A 26,348-nucleotide genomic window follows, 5' to 3' on the forward strand; every position below is an offset into this window, starting at 1 on the left:
ATGCTTCACATTTTATTCCTAAACGACATCTTTAATATCCTATAGTCAAAGTAGAGTATAAATAAATTCAAGTATACCCCAGTATCCATGTAATATAAGTAACTTGACATTGTACTCAGGTGCAGAACTTGAGAAAATATATTTACTACTTTCCATCAATGTGTGTATGAGTAGAAGGGTTAGAAAACATCTCTGACTCTACCTCCTTCATCCTCAGGTGGAGCGTCTGTCCAGGAAGCGCCATGACTCCTTCGGGATGCTGGACGGCTTGGAGGAGGACCGGAGCAGCTGCAGCACCGAGTCCAGCGGGGGGAGCGCAGCCTCCAGCCCAGAGGACAGTGACGAGGAGGAGCTTGGAGGAGGAGGAGGAGAAGGAGGAGGGGTGACTCAACTCAACCCCTCCTCCTCTTCCTCCCTGACGCTCATCAAGACCAACGGACAGGTGTACACCTACCCCGACGGAAAGTCAGGCATGGGTCAGTCTGATATATCTTCTCTCTCTGTGCTGTTCAGTAAGTGTTAAAACCCTGTTCCACTGGGTGTCCTGCTGCCATAAATACTCACTAGAGCATCAAATGTGGTTTAATCTGCCGCTAAAAAGTAGTCCCCAGCATATGCATAACAACCTGTTTGTTTGATAAAAACTACAGTGGCAATCTGTTTTAGGAAATTTAGGAGCCTTTTTAAAATTTGAAACTACATGGTTGTGTTTTTAAAGATTTCCGTTTTCAGTAGGAGCCAATGAGCTAGGAACTACGAGCCAAGGACAGGAAGTCAGACAGTATGGAGAGACAGCTAACTTGTTGTTTCGTGAGTCTGAACATGAGATTTGTTGACTAAGGAAAAAAAGACGGATGAAAGAGGAGCAGTCTGAAGTGTGGTAGCAAATCTTTTCCTCCCCCTGATTGTTTATTTGGATCTCCATTAGTTGTTATTAAAAAGAGGTTTAGCATGAAACCTTAATCAAATACGCATATATATGATTGAATGACCCAATATTTGGAGTATAAGTACAAGGGAACTCGGCTTTAATATGTCATTTATATAAGTATGATCCAGCTTGTAGTGTGCCATGTCTCTGAGCCAATCACAGCAAGAATCTACAGCTTCGATTGACTAATCTGACAGTCACATTTTTTTCAAGACTAAAGTTTCCTCTAGTCAGACACCAACATAATACAGTACATTGTTGGTCTTTTCACAGGATTTTTAAGATTTTAAAAAATGTCCAAGCTTTTTATACGAATTGTCTTCTGAGTAAAATCTTCCGCTTTTCAGTCTGTGATGCTGAAGGAAATGCTCAGACCTCGGGGTCCGTATTATGTGTTTTGTACATAAAAATGACTCAGTTTGTACTGTTTGTTTTTCAGCAACCTGTGAGATGTGTGGTATGGTGGGCGTCAGGGATGCTTTCTACAGTAAAACCAAACGTTTCTGCAGTGTATCCTGCTCCAGAAGTTACTCCTCCAACTCCAAGAAGGCCAGCATCCTCGCCAGACTGCAGGTGTGTTTCCAGCATTTTTCACCTTTGTTCTGCGCCTTCAGACAGTGCAACCTGCTGTGCACCATTAATACTGATGCTTAAATAACTGACATACTAAATGTTTCAGCAAATTGAGAAGAACAAAGCACTGAGTTTAGAACACAACTTTGGGAGCAGAAAGAAGGGAATTAAGATATTCCTTATTTCCAGCCCAGAAGCCCCCACCAGTCCTCTCCTACAACACTATATATGAATGAAGGCAAAATAAAGGCACAGCTTATTTCTGATACATAACCTTAAGCTAGTTTTATTGATTTGGCTGTATATAACAGGATAATAGTGTCACAAGCATAACGAGATAAACTGTAGTACATAGAGTATATATTGCAGTATTCAGTAGTCTAAAATAGTAGAAAAATATGTGTTAAGATAAACACTGCAATACATATAATACATATTTCAGTTTTCAGTAGTATAAAATAGTCTCATTTGCATAAAGATCACTGTCTTTCACTTTTGATATTATACAAAGAAAACAACAAAATACAAACAAAAAACCCTAGAAAGTACTTTGGTTGTCTTTAAAATGATATATTTGATAAGCTCCCAAGATTTCTCCAAATAACTAGCATATCCAAATGCTTCATATGTGAATAGCCAACTTGATCATACATATTTACAAAATCTAGTGATGGCAAGATGAGGTTTCCTGAAGCACTGAAGCTTTCCATCCAATTGCTTCAGTCATGGGCCAGAGCTTCACAGTGCTTCATTTGTTCTACTGTGCCATCAAGTGGACAATAAATGTAAAACAGAGTGATTATAATGACACCATGGCTTTGATGCATGAGGCTATGAATTGAATTGTGCTTAAATGATAATGCCAATAAACCAGTAATATATTCATTAATAAGCTCAAATAGATTTCAAACAAATGCGCAATAAAGTCCCATGTCAATAAAATGTGAGGGAACCATTTCCCTGAATCAATCACATGGTACAGCCGGCTCCCGAGGCTTCGAACGTCACCACATACGTCATCGATACAAGCCTCGATACGCGTTTCACAAAAATCTTCATGAATTACTCGACACAAGCTTCGAAGCCTCGACACGGAAGGACACATCACTAACAAAATCAGTACTATGACTTTTGTTATAGTTTAGAAATTAGATTGCCTACTTCTACACACTTTTTTGTCAAGGAAGTAGTTTCTTAACCACCTGTAGACACTATGACTAAAAACTGTGGAAACTGTGTTTTGTTTTTCTTGGTCTAAAAGGGAAGTTTAACTTCTGTATGTCTCTCTGTGTCTCAAAGGGGAAGCCTCCCACAAAGAAGGCCAAGGTTCTGCAGAAACAGCCTCTGATGACAAAACTAGCTGCCTACGCTCAGCACCAAGCCAACCAGCAGAGCAGTGTCAAAAAGAGTGGTGAGTCCTCTGAATGGACAGCTACTATGAAGAACTGAACTCGCCCTTTGTGGCTTTTTAAAATATGATAAAAAAAGATAAGAGAAACCTTAATTGATCCAAAGAAGGGAATGTAGTTGTTGCAGCAGCACAAAGGACAGCAAGTAGTACGAACAAAGAAAATTTACTGCTTACAGTGTTTCCCACAAAGTCTTTGTGCTGCAGTAGCTGACAGCGCCCTATCTAGAGCCTTTTTTGCATGAACTACCAAAGTTTGTCTACACCCTTGGTACACAGTAAAAGTTTTATTTGATTATTATAATCCACAACATCACATCTTAATGCCCATAAATCGTACAAAAAAAGTTAGCTGTCAGTGTGTTTGCATGTGTGTTTGCTGCAGTATCTGTGGAGGTGTTTGACTGGGGTCGTTACCTTGGAGATGGAGATGTGGCAGGAGCACCGGTCAGCTGCTTCAAACATGTGGGTGCAACACACACACACACACACACAGACACACACACACACACACACCCTTCTATACACACTGCTACATGTTTGTTTTTATTTAATGTTTGTTATTTTTTATATTCAGTTTCAACTTTATTCAACCCACACATATCAACAGACACACTCAGCAGAGAGGATGAAAGAAAAACACTGTTAATCTCAAATCTTGAAAGAATCAAAGGCTTTAAGCCTAGAAAACTATTTGTAAAATTCCCCATAAATACATTTATATGTATTTATATCTGTGGATATCTTCCATATCTAGTGGTGGAAGAAGTACCAATCTAGTAAATAGTAAATATATGTTAAAGTCCTACTTTTAAGATTTGACTCGAGCACAAAAGTCACAGAGTATTCTTAAAGTATAAATGTAAAAGTTTGGCAGAATGGTTCCTTTATTATCATATATATCATACAATTAGATTCTTCTTTCTAATGCATAAACACAAGTTGCCAGTTTTTTTAATGCTGTTCTCACGCTCCTCCCAAAAAATCGTTTTTACAAAATGTATTTGAAAAAAAAAAAAACAACAAATACAAATAGTAGTTAGAATTCAAAACATATAAAAGTGCAGTTTAAGTATTGGAATAAAAGAAAAATCTAAAAAAAAAATAGGCTACAAAGTAAAGTAATTAGTAGACTGGTGAACTGTAGTAATAAAATGAAACATTTGTAATATAGACAGGAAAACATAAATATAGCTGTAAAGTGCAGTGTGTGCAGGTATAAACAGGTGGTATAAAGACATAAGCTATATAACACATAAGCAGCATTCAAATCTTACAGCTGTTAGAGGCAGAGGACAGCTCTTATATACACTGTTGGATAGTTTAATTTGGAGTAATACATCATATTTTATAAATTGATCATATGCTTTGTTTAAAAAACTTTAACCTGTAAAGTCACAAAAGCTGCCAGATAAAAATAGTAAGTTAAAAAGTACAATAATACCCTCTGAAATTGAAGTGTTAAGTCCTTGAAAACTGAACTTTAGTAAATGTACTTAGTCACTTTCAACGGCTTGGAATATTTATGAGAAAAACTGTTGAAGGAATAACACGGCAAACAGCAGAGGGTATAAATCAGAATACTTTATTGATCCCAAGGGCAAAATTGTCTCCTAATAACATTTTAGTTTTATAAGCAGGCAGAGCTGCCATGTCCTGAAGGCAGCAATTAAAAAAACAGGTTCAGACATAACATGCTTATTGATTTCCACGCGAGTTTTGGGTCACAATAAGAACACTTCATGACCTTTCTGTCAGTCTCCAAAAAATCCTTGGAACAGATCCTAACAACTGTGTTTAAGCTGTTTCTGTCGACATTTTATGGCAAATGCTTCTTTGTAAATGATCAAATAACATCTGTCTCTGAGGTCAATCAGTGATTTATTTGTTCTCATTATCAGTGTTGTTTTATATAAATTTAATATTTCTGTAGGTCCCGATGGGAAAGTCGTGGGGTGACATCAGTGAAGGCGTCCGGGTCGAAGTCCCAAACACTGACAGCGGTTTGCCAATGAAAGTTTACTGGATCGCTGGCATCATCAAACTGGCTGGTACGCATGAATGTTTTCTATATTTAGTTCATATATTAAATCTTTTTCATATATTTTACCCTGAATTTCCAAAAAACAGAGATAACATCACCATTGTTTTACCTGACCGATGATAACCATGGTTACCTCTTTACTTTGGCTCCCATTGCAGTTGAGAGTTAGTTTTGAGGTTTTACTAAGATTCAAAGCGCTCCACAGTCACACTTCTTAACTGCGATAGCCGTGGCCAGAGACATTATGTTTCCTTTGTCCGTCCATCCCATTCTCATGAACGGATATGTGAAGAACGCCTTGAGGGAATTTCTTCAGATATGGCACAAACGTCCACTCGGACACAATGGTGAACTGATAAGATTTTGGTGGCCACAAGTCAAAGGTCAAGGTCACTGTGACCTTGCGTCCATATCGTTCTTGTGAACGTGATGTCTCAAGAACACTTTGAGGGAATTTCTTTAAATTTGGCACAAACCTTCACTTTGGGCCAAGGTCGCTGTGACCTCACACAAACGTGTTTTTGGCCGTAACCAAGAATTCGTACTCTTATCATGACGAAACTTCACATAAATGTCTAATAGTATATAATGATGAAGTGGTGACATTTTATGTCCAAAAGGTCAAAGGTCAACTTCACTATAAGTGGGTTTCCATTAGAGATTTGCACAAAACTTGAAAACATTTCAAGAAGCATGGTGATGGACGTTCAAAACATTAGCAGCTTTATTTCTATTGCAGCCACCTCACCAGCTGTCATTATTTCCAATCCAAGGCAGTGGGGGCATGTTATGCAAGCAATAATGAACAGGCAAGCATCTTACATGTGGGAGTGGCCATGTAAGAGAGATTTCTTGGAGGTGATAGTCCACAATTTCACAGAGGAATTGTTGATGCAAAACAAGCACAAAGCCATAGCATCATGTGACCTATAAAATCCAAAGAGGTGTTTCCATTGCAGTTTTGCGAAATGTGGCTTTTTTGAATCGCCTGAAATACCACCTCACGGAAGCATAAAAACTTTTTTGCGATAAACGGGAGTTTTTCCATAATCGACACGTTTCCATTAGGCGTATTTATATTACCATCTTCAATTTGCACAATTTGAGGATTTACGGAAATCCGACTTGTGACATCATCTTTAACAAATCCATTCCGATAGATGAGTGACAGTGAAGATGATGATGTCTGTGTGCAGGTTTTAAGGCCTTGATGCGCTACGAGGGTTTTGACAGCGACTCCACCAGAGATTTCTGGTTGAACTTGTGTGTGCCGGACATTCACCCGGTCGGCTGGTGTGCTGCTGGAGGAAAACCTCTGGTCCCCCCAAAGAGTAAGAGAGAAAGATGGGGTTGGGGGGTTAACTTTTTATGTTCTTTCTGTTGGAGTAGATATAATAATCTGTGCAACATTTTAAAGCAAAAAGAGAACAAATCTGTTGGGAACATCAGCAGTGATGCACACTTACTAACTTCATTGGAAAGTACGTTTTCTATACTTGCTTCACAATAAAAGCCTCAGAGTAATTTACCTTTAAAAAGCTTTTATTTTTTTTATTAACATTTTTTTGGCCCCAAATTGAACTTTAACCTTCTCACTGGTTAATGCTGAATTCCCGTACAAACACTAACTAAATCACATAGTTGACAGTGGAATCAACAAAACTACTTGGAATGTGATGTTTTCTGAATACTGGATTCAATTTAAACTTATCCTTGTGCTAAAGTTCATGCTAAACTTTATGCTAACAAAGTAAAGTTTTATCACTTAACGAAAACAGGTCACACCTCACAGGCTAGTTGCTATGTAGAGATTAGTTGTTACTAAATATTTACATCCCCTAACTGCAAGTTGAACTGTTGTGTAGCTTATGTCTGTAGAGTCAAAAAGTAATAGGAGTATAGTCGGCACATCTGATCTGAAACTCGAAGACTTCTCTTTGAAAATGACGTCAGTCTTGAATATTTTCAATTATATTTTACTAAAATTACACATCAAATAATGAAATAGTATACAAATAACATTTTGCCCTTATTATGAACTTTGAATACTGCTAATTATGAAACATACAGATTTCTCTTTAATGCAGTCGGAAAGAAAAACTACATTTACTAAATATTTCTCTGTTGATGTGTGTACTCAGCCATCCTGCATAGGTGTACCAACTGGAAGACGTTCCTCATCAAAAGACTAACGGGATCCAAAACGCTACCGCCAGACTTCCCCTCCAAGGTCATAAACACACACACACACACACACACACACACACACACACACACTACATGTGAGAATAATTCTATACCTGTGTGTCATTGACATAATCCATCTGACACTGTCTGAAACAGACGTCCCCTGGCAGCTGCAGGAGGTGGTTTGCATGATCTTGTTTAAATATTTTTAAAATAAGAGCTATAACAGCCAGAACATTCATTCTTTTTGCACCAAATGTGAGTCTTCTGTGCCATAATGTCAGTACTATGTTTCCTCACATTACATGTTGTACAAATGTACTATTTCACCGTAATTATGCCAGTATTTCCCTGTAATGGGCACAGGAGATCGCTGTTACCATAATCCTGTGTGTATATATATATATATATATATATATATATATATATATATATATATATATATATATATATAGAGAGAGAGAGAGAGATAGAGAGAGAGATTTAAAATAAAATACACAATAGCCAGAGCACTGATTCTTTTTTACATCAGGAAGCTAAGGCGTCTGTCTTTCATGTCATTCATTTCATCATCACTTAATTACTTTATGTTGTCTTATCTTATGTTTTGTAAAAACATTGTTTTTTGCTGTAATTACAGTGGAATTTTTCCTGCAGACAGCAGGGGGAGGTTGTTGTTTGCGTAATCTTTAAATATCAATGTAAATATCTCCTTGCTGTTGGAAGCTGGGTCTTCTGTCTTATGTTTTATTGTGTTGTATTGTGTTGTCATGAAAATGTCATTATGTTACCTGAAGTGCAAAAATCACAGGGCGGCACCAGAGGAATGAATGATCAATCCGTCACAACGCCTTTGCACTCTGCTCATAAAAACAAGTATATCTCGTAAACTAAATAGGTCTATGATTCAAATAAATTGTGGAGTGTTAAGGAAAACTTACAAAACCTTTTTGATCAGTGTGGGGTTTTCTTTGTTGTTGTTTTTATTTTGCAAAATCTGATGAAAAAAGTTGTTTGTTGTTTTTTGTGTGTTTTCTTGTTAATGACAGTTTCGATACTTTTATTAGTTATTATGGCTTACTGACTCACACAAGGCTTTAACTTAAGTTGTACAGATTTTAGGGATTTGAGGCATTTGAGGATACATACAAGAAATGACATTACATCTACATACCAATGTAGTCACTGGCGGACTGATTCTGTTGCAGTTCAAACCTTCATCTAAATCTAATTTAAACTTTAAAACCAAGTCTGAACCCTCAAAGTATCCTCACTTTTTAAAAAAAGCTTTTTTTCTCCAGGTCCAAGAGAGTATGCAGGTTCCCTTTAAGAAGCAGATGAGGGTGGAGGTGGTGGATAAAACTCACCTGTGTCGGACTCGGGTGGCTTTGGTTGAACAGGTGGGACTCACACAAAGCCGCTATATGATGCTTAAAGAGTTTAAAAGGCTTCTGTAGAAACGATGTGTGTTGTGGCAGGTGATCGGCGGTCGCCTCCGCCTGGTATACGAGGAGTGTGACGACGGTTCTGATGACTTCTGGTGTCACATGTACAGTCCTCTGATCCACAGCATCGGCTGGTCTCGATCCATCGGACACCGATTCAAACGATCCGGTGCGTTTAACATTTAATGAGCTCCAACAAATCGTCTCTGTTCGGTGGCGCTCTGCCCTTTTTAGACATCATCAGACTGCATTAAGGATAAACACTGAGTTTATACATTATTAAAAAATACTACATTTACACAACATTTATCCGTCTAAATGTTTGAAAAATTTGTCAGAAGCTCCAGGACAAGTGAGTAAATGTTGTTTTGTCTATTGTTGGCTGAAGTTGTATAGTAGTAGTATAGTTTTTATAGATTTAACCCTTTATTATCTGGATCAACATCAGTTTTCTCCGTTCATGCGGCTTTCACAAATATTAAAACCTCTGAGAAAACTGCTTTGATTTCTTTCAAAAACATGAAAAACATAATGAGCGACTTCACAAGAAATGTCCAACAAACTGCAAAAAATTAATAAAAGGTGACAAAAAAGAAATGATCTGAAAATGATTTAATATCGAAAAATTAGGGAAAACTATATTTACGTCACAAAAAACGACTCACAAATATGGTAAAACACTATTAAAAAGGTACATGAAAATTACATACAAATAAGCAAAAACAGGAAAAGCAACCAACAAACAAACCAAAAAAGAAAATAACCCCAAGAAGGAGCTAAAAATGTAATATTTATTATATATTTTTGAAATTATGATGCAGAAAAAGTTTTTTGGCACTTCTTTGTTTTTGTTGTGTTTGTTACTTTTCTTTTGCACATCGCCCTCTTCCCATGTTTGTAAAAAATATCCAAGCCGATTTGCTCAGGTATCAAAGGGTTAATGGTACTCAGCTCTGAGCACGTTGTGTGTCACTGATGGAGCTTTGACGTCCTCAGACTGCATTTAGAAAACTTTAAGCAGCTTGATGGTGAAGATGAATCTGTGTGTTTCCAGATGTGTCAAAGAAGCTCAGCGTGCAGACGGACGCTCCAGGACAGCTGTTCGCCAAGGTGAGACCAACAGCATCACCACCTGTCACTGTGTCTGTCCTCCTGTCTGTAAGTCTGACGCTCATAATGCCTCCTTGATGGTGTAAGGTTGTCTGTCTGTCTGTCCACCGTCATCGTTCATCCATCCCATTCCTGTGAATCAAGAACACCTTCAAATTTCTTCAAATTCGCACAAAAGTTAAACCTCTGCCACCTGGTGGAGATCTTAATACACTACAAACTGACCTATGATTCTGTCTTAACCCACTGCTATGAATTGTAGCTCATGAAAAACAAATAATGATCAACTGTTTTTCTGTCGATATAGCTGTGGCAATCAATATCGGTACCAAAAAAAAAGAAAACTTGATTGAGGCATACTTAGAAAAAAGGCCTACAAAATGTAAACATATTACAAAAAAATTATATTGACAAACTCAGTATCGTCAGTCTATCTCAGTGTCACTTTTCCTTACCTTGCTTAGCTTGAAGAAACTATCCCATTGAATGGCCACTGTTACTTTGATTTGACAATTTGATCAAACCACCAGAAGATCATCAGTTTAATATTAAAATGTAAGCCTCTGAGACCTGAGCAAATTGGCTTGATGTCTTTCAGAAACAGAGGTAAAAGGCCCAAAATGAGCAAAAACAAGTTTTAAAAAAAGAGAGATTACTTGAAAATTCGATTAAAAAAAAGGAAAAAAAATGACCAAATTAAAAAAATGCTTAAAAATAGAAATATTTCTGTAAATAATCTTAAATATTTAGTTATGGTATAATAATATAGTATAATAATGTTTTTTCTTTAAACATAATTTTCCAAATCAACTAATATCTTGCAGTTTGCGGAACAGTTCCTGGCAAGTTACTCATTTCTTTTTTTCCCCTTGTTTTCATAAGAAAGCAAACCAATGTGCTCAGATTTCAAAGATTTGAATACTTGTGAAGGCATCTGAACGTGGCACACATGAAAAGTGATGTCGATCCAGGTTTCAAGGGGTTAATAATAAACAAGGCACACAGCCTAGGCTTTATGAAAGTTACATCTGCAAAGTAATATGCACTTTTTAAAGACAGAGAGAGAGGCAGCTGTATTTGAGTTAAAGTAGGGCATTTTTTAAAATTATTTTTTTGAATCCAAAAAAAAAAATTAAAAATCAAGAAAATCATTAAAATGCAGAATTTTGTGTCTGATGCTCGGTTGAGCCCCACTGTTTGTAGCTTGTTGTTGCCACAGGAGAGCAGTAAAATACCTGAACTTTATTTCACACACACACACACACACACACACACACACACACACACTCCACTTGCGCTCACCTGTACTTTCTGGGTAGTGCTGATGTTTGACCTTATTATTGGTCCTGATTCCACTCCAGTTTCATCTTTTGTTTGATTGAATGAATGAATGAATGTCGTTATTTCGAACCAAAAAAATTTTAAATGTATATATAAAAACAAAAAAAAGCATAAGTACAGTGACCGAAAAGGAGTAGGTAGAAGTCAAAGTTATATCCCTACCCCTTTCTCACATTTTCTTTTTTACATATATATTATGTAAACTTATTCCCAAATTTACTTACAACTGGTGCACACACGCACAATCATCCCTAGTTTACCTGCCACCAAAGTGAATAAATAAATACCTATCTGAGGGTTATTTACGATCCAAATACTTACAATCCAGCCCAGGCTCCAGATCAGAGGTGTGATCAGTGTATGATGTGTACCTGTGCAGGTGAAGGAGGTGGATCAGAGCGGTTCCTGGTTTGAAGACGGGATGAAGCTGGAAGCCATCGACCCCTTGAACCTGTCTGCCATCTGCGTGGCCACGGTCAGGAAGGTGAGGAGCAGCTAAAGGCCGACATGAACTCGATGTTCAGGTTCATCTTCAGTGGATAAACCACCTGTCACCTGTCCTCATCAGGTGCTGGCAGACGGGTATCTGATGATCGGGATTGACGGTTCGGAGGCGGCCGACGGTTCAGACTGGTTCTGTTATCACTCCACCTCTCCCTCCATCTTCCCCGCCGGCTTCTGTGAGATCAACGACATCGAGCTGACGCCCCCCAGAGGTAAAGCTGCCTCCCTACAGCTGTACCACAATGAATGAAATCGCTGTCAGACACATTTATTACATAGTGCCAGAGAAATCAGAATACAAATTACGTAAATTATCCATCTTTCTTGAGTGAAATTAACACATATTAATCAGAATTAAACCCTAGGGGCTGTTTGGCACATTTTACGTGCTTTTCATTCTTTATTTTTTGATAATTTTGGCTGTGATCATTCATATGACATAAACTTTGGCAAGACTGTGTATTTTTGTTTAATCTTGGATTCCAGTTCAGCTCTTACAATAAGTCTAAAATACACTATGGAAACAAAATAGTTATATTTAGACTGTTAAGGGGGGGTCATCTAAAAAGATAGTGGCATCATGATAAAAACAGGCATTTATGCATAATATTTTTTTATAGCTTGATTTTGATTTTGATTTCTGTATAAACATCAATGTTGCTGCTAATCACTGACATAGCCTAGGCTTTGATAATAATAAGAAAAATTATCTACTAAGCATGTAGTATAATGAAAATAATTCATTTTTCCTGTTTTTTGTTTTTTTCATCTAAAAACATAGTGGTATCATGACAAATAACTTTGCATTTGAAGGGTTAAAATTCTGACAAATAACAAATATTGGTGATGGTGATTAAAAAATTAAATCAATGAAAGTAGAAAATAAAATTAAAGTTGTTTTTTGTTTTGTTTTATAAGCTTGATTCTAAAAAGCGCGTTTTGTGCACAGAGTGATATGATTGTATGTAATTTTAAAGCGGGCCCTAAGGGTTGAACAGCCATTCTGCTTTTTGCTCACAAATCACAGATATCAATCAGCCTGTGACACTGCAGATGAAAAGATAAACACAATGAAACAGAAAAAAAATAAAATCAGAAAATAAACTTGTTTTAGATGCAATAGTCCTTAATTTTTGCTTTGACCAAATCTTCCATCCATTTTTCTTCAAAAATTTCAACGAAAACTTACCTTTAAAAAAATTGCAGCAATCTGATAATAAGTAAAAACATGTATTTAAGGTCTTATTTTTTTAAGTTGAATATGTCCTCTCTTGTTTTTGTGTTTTTCAGGTTATACCAATCTCCCCTTCAGATGGTTCGAGTATCTAAAAGAGAGCAAGTCTGTAGCAGCTCCTGTCAGCCTCTTCAACAAGGTAATCTGTAGCTGCATCGATATTGATTATCAAATAAGTGTTGAAGTCAGTTATCAAGTAAAAACACCAAATATTTGATGGCTCCCGCTCTTCAAATATGAGGATTTTCTTCTTCTCTGTGTCTCACTTGACAGCAAATTAGGCCAACATCATAATTTTTTTTTTGCGTTGGCTTTTGGGCAGACAACAAAAATAATGATGAACATGTCAGTTTGGGCTCTTTTGATTGGAGGATTGATTGCAGTCAAACAAAAACAAAAAACAACTTACAAGAGAAGAGATGTGAAAGTTTTTGCGGTATGGTCCCAAGATGTTAAAATTCAGGCACAAAACCTGTAAAATCCATCGATAGGATCTGATCGATAGGATTAAACACACAATCCACTGAGCAGCATTCATTTACTCGTATTTCTTTGAAGTCCACTTTGAATTTCTGTATTTTTTGTATTACACTGTTATTTTTTAAATGCTAAAAAACTATACCATTTACTATTTTTCACTTTCAATATTCAGTTTCAGCATTTCTAGTTCTGACAGTTATTCTTTCCATTTCTAAAATTCAATTTTGTGTTAACTTCTACAGAAAGGTTGTTTTAACCATCTCTAACTGATTTTTTTAAAATAGTTTTTTTTTTATTATTATCTTAACCAAAAAAAACAAAATCTCAAGAAATAATGGTGCCACGAGATCACATATTTTTTTGTTCTTTTTGCATTAATTTATTAACCTAAACTGGAAAATATTTTAGAAATGAAAACACACTCATGTGACGCGACGCGACACAACGTGACACGACACGACACGACGTGACGAATGAAGAAACATTGTCTCTGCTTTGTTGATAAACCCTGAGCTGTCTTCTGTCAGGACGTCCCTAATCACGGTTTCCGCCCCGGTATGAAGCTGGAGGCTGTGGACCTCATGGAGCCCAGGCTAGTTTGCGTCGCCACAGTGACACGCATCGTCCACCGGTTGCTACGGATACATTTTGACGGTTGGGAGGACGAGTACGATCAGTGGGTGGACTGTGAGTCACCTGACCTGTACCCGGTCGGCTGGTGTCAGCTGACTGGATATCAGCTGCAGCCTCCTGCTGTTAACGCAGGTAACACACACACGCATACTATCACACACAAGTGTTAAGCTTGCTAAGTTTGGGTCGTTTTTTTTTGTTTCTTTTTTTTACAGTGGGTCATTTTTAATAAGTTTGTCGTGCTGTTTGTTAAATCTTGATTTTTTTTTTTGATAACTAAAGCTGTGAGATAAATATAGCAGGGTAAAATGTATAATAATCCCCTCTGAGATTTGGTGGAGTAGTGTCATGAAACGGAAATATCAAATTACAAATACCTCACATTTAGGTTCTACGATTTATAGGTCATCTGCACAAGGCTCTCAACATGGAGGCAATGCTGCTCACAGCACAAAAAGTGGTAACAAGGCCAGAAGTGCTGACAGAGTTAACAGTGTCAAGGTCTGAGTAGTTATTTATTTATTCATTTATATTGATTTTAATTACTTCTTTCATTTTTTCCCTTTCTTTTCTAACTGATTACAGAAAGATTTATGAATAAAACCATGTAAATGTGGCATGTGTGCAGTTTATATCCTCATTGCCCCTAAAACACTTATCACCCCAATCTCTCTCTCTCACTGTCTCACACACACACACACACACACACACACACACACACACACACACACACACACACACATTTTCTCTCACACACACACAAATCCATATGCATATATGTTTTTGTGATATCTGTTATTTTGACCCATCAGGTAAAGCCTGTTCTGTTTTGTATTGTTTAGTTTTGCTGTCTATAGCTTCACTGTATGTCACACTTGACTGTTTATGCGCTGTTGCATTTGTTTTCACTTGTTCTGTTATCATCACGTTTCACAATAAAAAAAAAACATTAAAAACATAATTAATTTTTTTTTTTTTTTAAGAGTGTCAGGGACTTAGTCCATATTTTTCATTTGAAACTGTTGCACGTTTAAAAGTGAATGCAACCTCACATTGTGTTAATCACGTTTCAAGACTGACTCGAATACTTTTTGTACGTTATAAAAATTTTTGGAACAGGCTAGATTTTCTACATTTGTTCCATAGACTGTATTAATAATTGATGTAGCCAACGTGACGTCACACAGTAATATTGCATGTTAAGGCTTTGAAGCCTCAATTGCAGCATTTTGGCTGTCGATATCTGTGTTTTTCTTTTTGGAGCCAAAGGTGAACATGTTTGGACAAGAGGTAAGAGCTGTGGAGGAGTGAGAGGTAGATCTGACTGACGGACTGTAGCAACGCCTTGCAGACAGCCTGTCAGTCAAGTGGCCACGCCTTTATATATGCATAACTTTACACCTTAACCCTTTGAAACATGGACTCATCACTTCTCTTGTTCTGCTTTCAGATGCCTTTAACATATATTTTAACCTTTGAATCTTGAGAAAGAAATATTTTTGAGATCAGTAAAAAAAATTGAAAGTTATTTTTTAAAAACACTAGGGAAAATGTATAGGGAAACGACAAAAAACTAGAGAAAAAATCAGTATTCTACAGTTATCAAACTTACATATTTAAAATTCTGTTCCAAATTTGTCATAATTTTTAAGCACTTTTTTCAAGTCTTATTTGCCTTGTTTTTTGTGCTTTGTTTTGCTTGTTGTTGTTGTTGTTGTTTTTTTTTACTAATTTCTTGCTCATTTGTGGATAATTTCTTTCATTGCTCATTGCCTTTTTAAAAAAAAAAATAAATCAAGCCAATTTCCTAAGGGTTCAAAGGATTTATAAACTGTGAACTGGTGAGTGAAAACAAAATTCACGCCCTGTAGCGTATCATGAAAGTTGAAATTAGCTGTAGGGAACAACATTGTTTTTGTACCACACTGTAATCATGTTTATTGCCGCTGCACAGTTGGACATTGATGCTGTTTTGGATTTTTCAGGCTCCAGAGAACTACAGTCAGCAGCATCCAAACAGAGGAAAAAGTCTCAGCAGTACAAGGGACAAAAGAAAAGTCAGTATTTTAACCTCAAATGACACAGATTCTTTTTTTCAATTATTATTTTTTGAAGTCCACATCAAATGTTTTTCCAACAATTTCTCTGACTTTGCTGTCTTTATTTTAAGAGAGGAAGTTGCCTATTGCAAAGCGACCTGTCAGTCTCTCCGGCGGCATGGTAACAGGCATCCCTAGGAGCCTATCAGGAGACGAGAACGAGACGCCATCACCCCCTACTCCTGCCTCAGCAGCCCAGCCCCCCTCTGCTGACCCAGAGAGCAGCCCGAACACTGAGGGGGGAGCAGGTACACACACACTCAAAAACAAGTAGTGTAAAGATGCTTTTTAACAATGCTAAGATGGGTGTTAGGATACATGATACTATTCAATGACTAGACATGAATATAGTGACATTTTTGCCAAAACAGTAAAGAGAAAAACTGTGCAGTGAAAGCAGCATGATGCACTGAATCACACATTCATAACATTCAGCGAAAGGTTTCTTTTCACTGTATGCGAAATAGATACCTGGACACTGAACAGTAGAGGTAAGGATTCATCAGTATTTTTGCAAGTAAATCAGAGATAAATTAACATATTAGGTCAACACAACAATTAAATGGCAAATTGCCATTGTATTTGGTTTGACAGCATATTTTGCAAACAGCAAGCATTTTATGAACATCATGTCGGTTTTTTACAAAAGCCAAGATCTGTCCAGCTCTCCGACGACCCGGTGCTTCCCTGCCCTGATCCGCCGTTATCTGAAAACGATGTTGCTGAGTGCTGACGCATTACGCATGTTCAGGATGATGGAGAACGGGAGAATGAACCAGAGTAACATTTACAAATATTTAACATAACAAGTGCTAAAAAATACATCCACATTACATTTGATGTGCTATAAATACAAGGCACACATTCTTAGTATCGACACAATCGAAAAAATTTTTGAGATTGATACAATTCACACTAGAAGGACGGCTTGCAATTTACCTATCGATGTAGTTTGAATAAAAAGTCATGCATGTATCGTTACACCCAGAATAACAAAACACACACACTCACTGTTCAGGGTTTCCCTCACTTTCATTTATTTGTGTTATGGTTCAGTTGTTTTAATATTTTTTAAAAACTTTAAGCTTGTTAGATTTTGCTCAGTATTTTGCTGAACATAAGAAGGAGGAGGACGTGTCCCAAATATTACTGTGTCACCAAATTAAGTTTCAAACTGTTTAAATTTTAAATATGTAGTTTCAAATGTTTTGAGGACCCGAAAACCAGTGGACATCCACGTAATGCCATCATCAGCAGCCTGATCTCTGTGGAGATAGCTCCTAAATCTCCTATTTTTTGCCTCCAACAGGTTCACGGATTAAAGAAGAGAACGTGGAAGGAAGTGAATTATCTTCTGAAAGGACTGAAACAGAAACAAACGGATCTTCTGCAGGATTCAGGATCCAGGACCAGTAGGCCTCATCCTTCCCTCTCTGCCTCTCTCTTTTTCTCCATCCATCTGTCTCTTGAGTTATCAGCTACAATCCTCATCAAACTCATCTACTGTGATTTTTTTTTATAGAAATCTTTTTGGACACACTTTAAACATGCTACCTGTTGATAGCCACATGACTCCGTTTATTTCGGTCAAACACTCCTTTTTTTTTCCTGTGTGAACGCCACACATTCGGCTTTTTGTTGTCTGTGCCTGATGACCGTCCTCCATTTTTTCACCCTCAGTCTTTGTCTTTGTGCAGAAAGTTGCTCAGCAAAGGTCGTCAACACGTATTTACGATATTTATAACAGCACTGAAAGCTTGATAATGTAGTCTGGGGCATTGTCTCCATTTAGCATCGTAAGGGCTTGTCCTTGGTACAGTTTCTCTAAATTTTGGGCTTAAGTAACCATTTAATAACGAGCAGTTGGTGGAGCCAACTCCAGTATTTTTATTTGACCCGCTACATTTTAACTGACAACTTTAAGATCAATAGATTTATCCCCGCCCCACAAGATTTTTTCTTCTTTCTTCCTCCTTTTTTCTTTGCCCCAAATCCCACTCGCCATCTCCCTTTCTTGGCTTTCTCAACAACAAAAAATACCCTTTTTACAGTGTTGATTTCAAAGCCATGTGAAAGAAAATGGTTCTATCGCTGTGTCACTACACACTCTAAAGGTGTGTGTTCAGACCAAATGCGGGCAGCCTGATAGCAGACTGAATGAGTGACGGATAGACTGCTTTAGGTCGCGTGCTGAGCAGTGAGGGGGAGTTTTTCCTTAGTCGATGTGAGGGGTCTAAGGGATGTCATCTGCTATAAAGCCCTCTGACGCAAACTGTGATTTGTGATAATGGGCTTTATTAATAGAATTGACTTGACTTGAACTTACAAATATTCACCTATAACAGCTGTGCTAACAGCTGTGCTAACAGCTGTGCTAACTAAACTGGAGAGGGCAGCTAACGCTAAGGTTAGCGCTTACTTGGTTTGTAGTTAAGCACATCCTATAGTTCAAATCAAGTGAAAGCTATTTTGATTTTGGGTCTGTTCGCATTTGGTCTGAACGCACCTTTAGACTCTTAACAACTGAGCAACAAAGGCAAAAAAAAACCAGAATACAGAAACAAATAGAGATAAATAGAGAAAGTAGGACCGGTACATCCAGGACAGTAGCGTTACTCATCTTTGTTCCTCTGAGATTTAAAAAAAAACAAAAAAAAAAACAACCAATCAACAGGGGAAAGAAAATACTTTTTTTATGATGATTTTTCAACGGCAACATCTTTGTTGTTTGTACTTGCTCGTGTGTCGTGTTCGAGGCTCAGAACTCGACATTATTATGATATTGGATGCTGTGTAATGTCATGTTGAGATTAGCAGTCATTAAGAACTTTGTATGTGTGTGTGTGATAACGTCTGTGAGTACTGTGGCTTAGATTCAGGATTGAGGTTTTGTGGGGACGCCAGGAAAAGAGAAACCAGCCAACACGGGCCGCAGCAGGTACCGGTTTTGTTTTTTGAACCACTGCTAAAAAGTCTGCGTCATGACGGAGTCCTGTTCAGCGGGCCGGATTATCTGTTAGCTGCAGCATGATGTCGTGTGTATACGGTCGTGTGTTCAGCATCAGTTTGGTGGAAAGTTTAAAACCAGCCAAAAGTGAGTGAAGTTTTGCTGAAGGTGTTTTATCAGAATTCTTCTCTACGTAAACATCCTCATCGTTAGAAAAAATGCATTGTGTTCCAAAAATCAGTTCAGAGGGCTCCGTCACAGTAACTGCAATAAATAAGTGTCCAAATGATTGCAATAAGAGATTAATGTTGGTCTGAGTATCGTTTCAGATTTTCAATACTGGTGCAAGTTTGATACTTGAGTTTCAGAACTGTTGCCGTTTTATTTGATGCCACTTATTGCCTTTTTCCCACATTTACAGAAAAAAAAGAACTTTTCAGATGCATTTGTACAGATTGCATTAACTCAATTACCAAAAAAATTAACAAAATTGACACCTTATGTCATAATTGCGAGATATAAATACGTTCTCATATTACAAATTTAATTTTTCAGATGTGTTTGTACATATTGCATTCACTAAATTGCAGCCAAACATGCAGCCATCTGACCATATGCAATAATCCATCAACAGCACCATTAAAACATATTCCATATAGCTTTAGTTTTGTGGTAAAACTCGATATGTCAGAAGAAGTTGGGAGCTGGATTTGTGTACAGGCGTCCTCTCAGACAGGTTGCCTCAGCTGTTCTCCTCGAGGATTTTTAGCCAACAGTTTTTTGAGTCACCACCAAGCCGACTTGGATGCATTTCTAAAATATAAATTTGTATCCATAAAGCATCCAGCGTTGGTTTCACAGCTCCTGCAGGAAGAGAGCAACTTCCAGCTTGTCAGATATGGCTTTTCACTCCAACCCCAAAATGCTGAAATGCCTTCGCAGTGTTGACATGCTAATATTTCTGCCATCCTCATTTTTAAGAAACATTAATATTTCCTAATGTCTCATACCGAGAAGGAAGTATAAGCAGATTAATTGTGCTAGCGCCATTATTAAGTGTCTTGTCTTGTGTTTAGCAACGATTGCGAGATCCTGATCTCGTATTTAGGAGATTTTTTATTATAATTACGTGATCAGAATCTTGTAGTTACGAGATCCTGGCTAAATGCTTACACTACAAGTAGCAATCCCATTTGTGGTTACTTCATTGATGGCACTATCGCGCCATTATTCATTGTTTTATCTTGAGTTTTACAACGACCGCGAGATCCTTAATCCTTATCCTTTCTTATTTCATAACTATGAGAGCTTATCTCATTATTAAGATAAGGTGTCTTTTTTTAAATTCAGTAAATGCAATCAGTGCAAACATGTCTGAAAAGTCCAATTTTTAATATGAGATCTTTTCTCATATCTCGTAATTATGAGATAAGGTGTCGATGTTTTTTTTTATGTGATTCAGTGAATGCAATCCATACAAATGCATCTGAAAAGTTCATTTTTTTCTGTAAATGTGGGAAAAGAGGCAATAAGAATCTCGTAAATAAGGGATCCTAATCTCATAATTATTAACAAATATGTTGTTTTAAATAAAAACAGGTGATCTATTATATCTCAGCACAGGTCTTATGTGTGGTATCAACAGCAGTGTCCTTTTGGGATCAGTCAGAAACTCAGGTATCGTCTGGTGTTGAAGAATTTCAGGCACGATACTCAACATTGTTGGATACTTAATAAGAAATAAGACCCAAATCAGTTCATAGTGAAGATTTTAGTTGTTTTGTATGAGCTGCAAGAGATTAGGGAGTCAGACTCTTAATTTTAAGGCTCGCAGTTAAAATCCCTGTTTTGGTTTTTGAAATGTCCAAAAGAACTTTGTACCAGGATGTTCTCAGCTGTCACCAGCGTGTTCACAACGGGCCGCTCAGTGGTTACATGTGTGGAACTGTAAATACTTGAAGCAGGGTGTCAATGAAAAGATGAAAAAACAGAGTTAGACGTCCCTCGATAAACAACAAAAACACTCCTTAAACTTGTTCAACAAGTTAATTGTAGTTTAACAGCTAAGAGTAATTATATGTCTTCATTCACTAACTATTGATACCTCACAAAAAGTTTATTAAATAATGATTAAAATAATCTTAAGAATTTAAAAGTTGGAAAACAAAATGATAAAATATGGTACAATAGAGATTATTTAAAAAAAAAAAAAAGTTTGTTGTAAAGATGATCACATTCTGAAATAAACTGTTGGTAAACATTTAAAAAAAATGTGTAATAAATTTAATTGAGGTTCAGAAAGAATAGAAATAAATGTTTCAGATTTAACACTAAAAACAATATTATTATACAAACAAATATTTAAATTAGAGTCATTTATCAGTGAAGGTAAATATTATTAAAATGTCGAACGCAAGTAGAGATTTTTCCCGTTATGAAGAACGTTCTATCAGTTGCAAGGAAAATGCTGCCTCAGTGTGTGAAGGCCAGAATGAAGAAAAATTATGTTTAAAACTTGCATTAAATAGTCCTGTTAGTGCGGACGTGGCTGAAGAAAGATTTCGGGAAACCTGACGTGTCAGATTACATTTGTGGGTGCTGACAGTAACGACTCTGCTCGCGTCAGCATCTTGATTTCAGCTTTTTCTGTCTGTGATGTTCAGTGTCGTTTTTGTCTTCGCTTGTGTACGTATCTGAAAATGTTTGTCGAGACAATGAGATGCCAGTAATGTCATTTTTAAAAAGCAGCGATTGAGTTTTATTAACCATTTTTGAATGTGTGTCAGTTTATGTGCATTTGATTTTAAGCCCAGCTGTCCCTCCTCATTTCAGCTCTCTGGACACTCTGAATATTGACCATAATCATAACCTCACTGATATCATCCCTGATGGGATCAATATGCAGTCCAAGGGCCAAGTGAGGCCTTGAGGGCCCCTTGTGATAATTAATATTTTGTAATTTGTTGGCTAGTTAGCACAGATAAACAGCTACTTCAGGCCGCAGCAGCGACAGTGAAAGCCAGAATCTTATCTAATAAGTAATGTTCATTTGGTCAATGAAATTGTTGCACATTGGCAAAATATATAACGATATTCGCAAGGACAAATGTGCGCAAGGACAAAAAATCTTATTAACCCTTTAAAACCTGGATCAGTATTACTTTTCTCGTGCACATACATTTGTATTTAAATGTACAAAAAATGATTTGTTTTCTTTTGAAAACATGGGGGGAAAGGCAGTGAGCAATTTACAATTTGTTTCACAAATTGTAAGAAATTAGTAGATTTGGAAAACATTTTTTAAAAAAAGCCCAAAAAGTAATTACATGTATAGTTAGAAAATTATCATACAGTTATTTTATAGGATTATTATTACTTAAGCACTTTTTTCAAGTCATTTTTTGTTTATTTATTTATTCATTAATGTTTTCCCTCTAATTTTTGGGTGATTTTCTTGTACTTTTTTAAAAAACTGCTAATTTTTCTTTTTACTTACTACCTTTTTACCACCTTTTTAAATTTGCTCAGGTTTCAAAGGGTTAAAATCTGGTAACCATGCTCTTCGCCATCCAAATATACATCTTCAGAAGTTGATTAAGCTTTTTGACAATTTGCACTCACATTTTCAATCCTTTTATTTAAAAAAAATGTGGAAAAAATAATTAACAGTCCTGAAAATTAGACAAGGAGCAGCAACATTGAGAAACCATAAAAACATGCAGATCAACAAGAAAAGAAAAATAAGTAAGAAAACATTCAGAGCTTCACGGTGAAATTTAAAATGCAGCAAAAAAGGAGACAAACATGTAATTAGCTTGTATTACCTAAGATTAATAATAAACAAGCCAAATGCTAAACTAAAATGTGATTAAAGCTAACAATCTCTGGAATATCAGGTGCAAAAATTAACACTGCTAATTATCTAAACTGATATGTTTGTATTTAATTATATGTAAACTATGGAGCCTATTTCTGCCAAGAAAGGAAAAAAGATAAACAAATTTAGACATGACAAACATAAAAGTGCTTACTAAAAGTCATTTTTACTTAAATCTTTAATATCACAATTTTAACTAAACCCACAAACTTATTGTATTAAGTAACTTAAGAATTAGATTTTCTGTCTCACAATTTCAACTTAAAACTGAATATTCTGAGTAATTAATTTATTTTAGTTCAGTAACTTATATTAGTTAGTAAGTTATTTTATAACTTAATTTGTACTAGCTTAAAAAAATGACTTATCTTATACTTTTTGTAAAGCAGCTAAAAATTTAGACTCATAATGATATCTTCTAATTTTGACTTAATATCTCATAAATTTGATTTAACATTTCATAATTTGACTTTTTCCTTAAGACTTGCTATCCCATAGTGCTGAATAAGTAGCATATAAGTAGACTTATGTATAATTTTGACTTTTTTAAAATTATTTTACTTGATGTCACATTATTTTGACCTATCCCATATTTTTATAATCTCATACTTTGATCCTTCTCATTAATTTTACTTACCTCATAAGACTTAATATTTTATTGCATTCATTTAGTACAGTATCAGTTGATTTATTTTTTAAATCTTGACTTGATATCACATCATTTTGACTTATCTCATACTTTTAAGTATCTTATTATTTTCACATACGTTTGACTTTTCTCATTAATGTTACTCACCTCATAAGACTTAATATTTCATTGCATTAAATTAGAACAGTATTGTTTTAACTGAAAGTCTCATAATTCTGACCTTTTTTATTATTTTGATTTAATATCACATTCATTTGTCCTTTCCATACTTTTAAATGATATCTCAATATTTTGACATATTTGTGATTTATTATCTCATACTAATGTCATTTCTCATTAGTTTGACTTACCTTATAAGACATAATATTACAATAATATTAATACAATAATATTAGTATTGATAGCATTTGACTGAATGTCTCCTAATTTTGACTCATTTTATAATTTTGACTTAAATTATGACTTATCTCATGAGACCTGCTGTCCCATAGTTTTGAATTGTTATCATACAATGTTGACTTAATATCTCATAATTTTTACTTAGAAACATTTAAAAGTCATAATTTTTCACTTGATATCTCATATTTCTTTTAATTTCAGGCATGTTTTTGGTTTCCCCATGTCGAAGTTTTAAGCTACTTTATTTCACAGTGGGCTTCCATACTGATGTAATGTAGGTGCCTGTTTTCCTGGAGGGACAGGCACGATGACAACGCACAAATCAAGTGTTACAGGGCTGGCTGTGTTAAGTGTGTGTGTGTGTGTTTTAAACTCAAAACTGTGTGCGTGCATCAATCTGAGCGTGTCGTGCACTAATCGAGTGCTGTTTTCTTAAATTTCACACTCAAGTTACTGCGTGTCGTCTGTTGTCTTTTTGTAACGTTCACCTGTCTTATTCGTATATTGGTGCTAGCTATTGATACACATTTGATAAAGTTTTTATGGAACGATTTTTCGACAGACTGCCTGTCAACCGGTGAAGAAGATGTATTTTGAGCACTTGCGAAAGATTTTGTATACGGAGAAAATGATTGACATGTGTTTAAAGGTGACAGTATCTCAGTTTAAGGATTGGTGTGATTTAAATCCTTGAATTTTGCCGTCTCCCGTGTCAGTTTGTGATGTTATGTGTATACGTCAGTAATGGGAGGGATGTTTTGATGGTTTTTATAGGTGGGTTTTAAAGTGACTTACTAAAGTGGCAGTGTTTTCATATACTGTGGGTTTTGGACCCTAAAGACAAAAACAGTCTTGCAATGAGTCTAAAAAAAACCAAGATCAGCTGTGGTTGCTTTTCAGTTTTTAATCAGAATTTCATATGAATTCCAAGGTTTGTTTGCATTTATCAAATAGTTAAATGATGATCATAACTGTTTATCATTATGGAGATGTTGTATTCAGTGTAGTCATCGTCAAAACTTCAAAGTTTTAATATTTGAGATCTTTGATTGGGTATAAATTTTGGACTTTGGTTGGAGATAATTAAATCTACATCAGAAATTGATTAACTTCTTGAGATGAAAGGACTATAATCAGGTAAAAAAAATGGATAAATTGCAACTGAACCAAGACTAAGACCAAAACTGGATCAGCAAAATTCCAAGACTAGTACAAAAACAAGTAAACCATTTTGGACATAATTAAGCCAAAGTCATGGGTTATCTTGACATAAGAGGCGTGGGACATATTTCGGTTTTAAAATCGGATTGTGTCCAGGTCTTTGGACTTAAGTCGGAGTCTTGAGACAGAATCCGGTTTTACCGTTGTACAGAGTTTGGACCCAATCGCAAAAAGATGTGGAAAATGGATGCAGTCCTGATGTGCATAAAATCAATTTTCAAACAAAGGGATCCATGATTTTGGACATTAAAACTCAAAAAGTTAAAAGATAATGAAATCATGATCACACAGACTTTTACCTGACGTCATGGCATAACTCATGAACTTCACAGAACTATCAGCAGCCACGGTTTCTCTCTGGTTTTCATGGAGACTTACTAAGTATGAACATTATCTGATTTTCATCTGTCTGTGGTACAGCAATCATTTGAAAATGGTCAAATATTCCAGCTTTTGTCGTGTTTTCTTGCTGTTCCAGACATTTCTGATCTGTAAATGTAGACTTAAACCTTCTTCACAGGAAGCCTTCAAAAACCTGCAAGACAGAGCCAACAAAAAACAAAAAAAGACTCTTTGCATTAGGCTGAAACAAGTTAGCTCAGCAAGTTGTATTTATTTATACTTTAAATACATGGATAAAAAAAAAAGTTGATATTTTACTCTTTTTGTGTCCCACACTGATATTCTGTTTATGGAAACCTGCCAATACTGTAAATGTCCATTTGGTCCACATGTTCGTGCTGTGAACACGATGTTTACTGAGCTCATCAAAACATACTTTTTTTTTGTTTCATTTTTTATTAAATCTATATATAGATAGACATCTATATACTGTAAGTGTATGACAAAAGAATTGTAGTTATGTACTGATGTTAACTTACATGAAGCTTTTTTTAATACATTGTGCAATTTTTGGCAGCATGATTGTGAAGAAATGATTACATTTAGATGACTTACTTTACATTTTTATGCAATAAAGTTATGAGAAAATAAAGATTTTTTTTTAAGTTCTTGCTTTACTTCTAGCATTATTTTTGTGTGTTTTATTTCAGTACAAAGTTTCAGCAGCTTAAGTGTCTTCTCCATAGTCAGATTGTCCTTGTGATAATACTAATACCTGATGTGATTCATCTATTGACACAACCCCAGTGCATTGTGGTAAACTCAATCACTATATTCACATGATGTTAGAAAAAGTCAAATTATTGTTAGTCTGACCAAAACTTTACTTTTAAAATAAATGTAAACATGTTAGTCAGACTGAAA

General features: G+C 36.0%; 1 protein-coding gene across 3 annotated transcripts in view; it reads left to right on the top strand.

Moving 5' to 3' along the window:
• The window catches only part of LOC121956347 (MBT domain-containing protein 1-like), a 28,595-nt gene extending 2,506 nt beyond the window's left edge, over positions 1 to 26,089 (top strand). Inside the window, exons 2-18 of one of the 3 annotated variants that reach the window (XM_042504509.2) lie at positions 218 to 476; positions 1,371 to 1,504; positions 2,804 to 2,915; positions 3,298 to 3,377; positions 4,846 to 4,963; positions 6,153 to 6,287; positions 7,098 to 7,186; positions 8,445 to 8,543; positions 8,622 to 8,757; positions 9,643 to 9,698; positions 11,419 to 11,523; positions 11,608 to 11,755; positions 12,834 to 12,916; positions 13,785 to 14,022; positions 15,876 to 15,947; positions 16,061 to 16,237; positions 17,299 to 26,089. In XM_042504509.2, the coding sequence (XP_042360443.1) occupies positions 218 to 476; positions 1,371 to 1,504; positions 2,804 to 2,915; positions 3,298 to 3,377; positions 4,846 to 4,963; positions 6,153 to 6,287; positions 7,098 to 7,186; positions 8,445 to 8,543; positions 8,622 to 8,757; positions 9,643 to 9,698; positions 11,419 to 11,523; positions 11,608 to 11,755; positions 12,834 to 12,916; positions 13,785 to 14,022; positions 15,876 to 15,947; positions 16,061 to 16,237; positions 17,299 to 17,405 (2,148 nt within the window). In that variant the 3' untranslated portion in view covers positions 17,406 to 26,089. Of the gene's footprint in view, positions 1 to 217; positions 477 to 1,370; positions 1,505 to 2,803; positions 2,916 to 3,297; positions 3,378 to 4,845; positions 4,964 to 6,152; positions 6,288 to 7,097; positions 7,187 to 8,444; positions 8,544 to 8,621; positions 8,758 to 9,642; positions 9,699 to 11,418; positions 11,524 to 11,607; positions 11,756 to 12,833; positions 12,917 to 13,784; positions 14,023 to 14,294; positions 14,865 to 15,875; positions 15,948 to 16,060; positions 16,238 to 17,298 lie in introns of those variants that run through there. The other 2 variants (XM_042504510.2, XM_088091358.1) reach the window with 2 other exon arrangements.
• Positions 26,090 to 26,348: the final 259 nt, after the last annotated feature.

The sequence above is a fragment of the Plectropomus leopardus genome, chromosome 18 (genome assembly GCF_026936395.1).
Source record: "Plectropomus leopardus strain MGB_pleo_1.0 chromosome 18, ASM2693639v1, whole genome shotgun sequence".
Lineage (NCBI taxonomy): Eukaryota > Metazoa > Chordata > Actinopteri > Perciformes > Serranidae > Plectropomus > Plectropomus leopardus.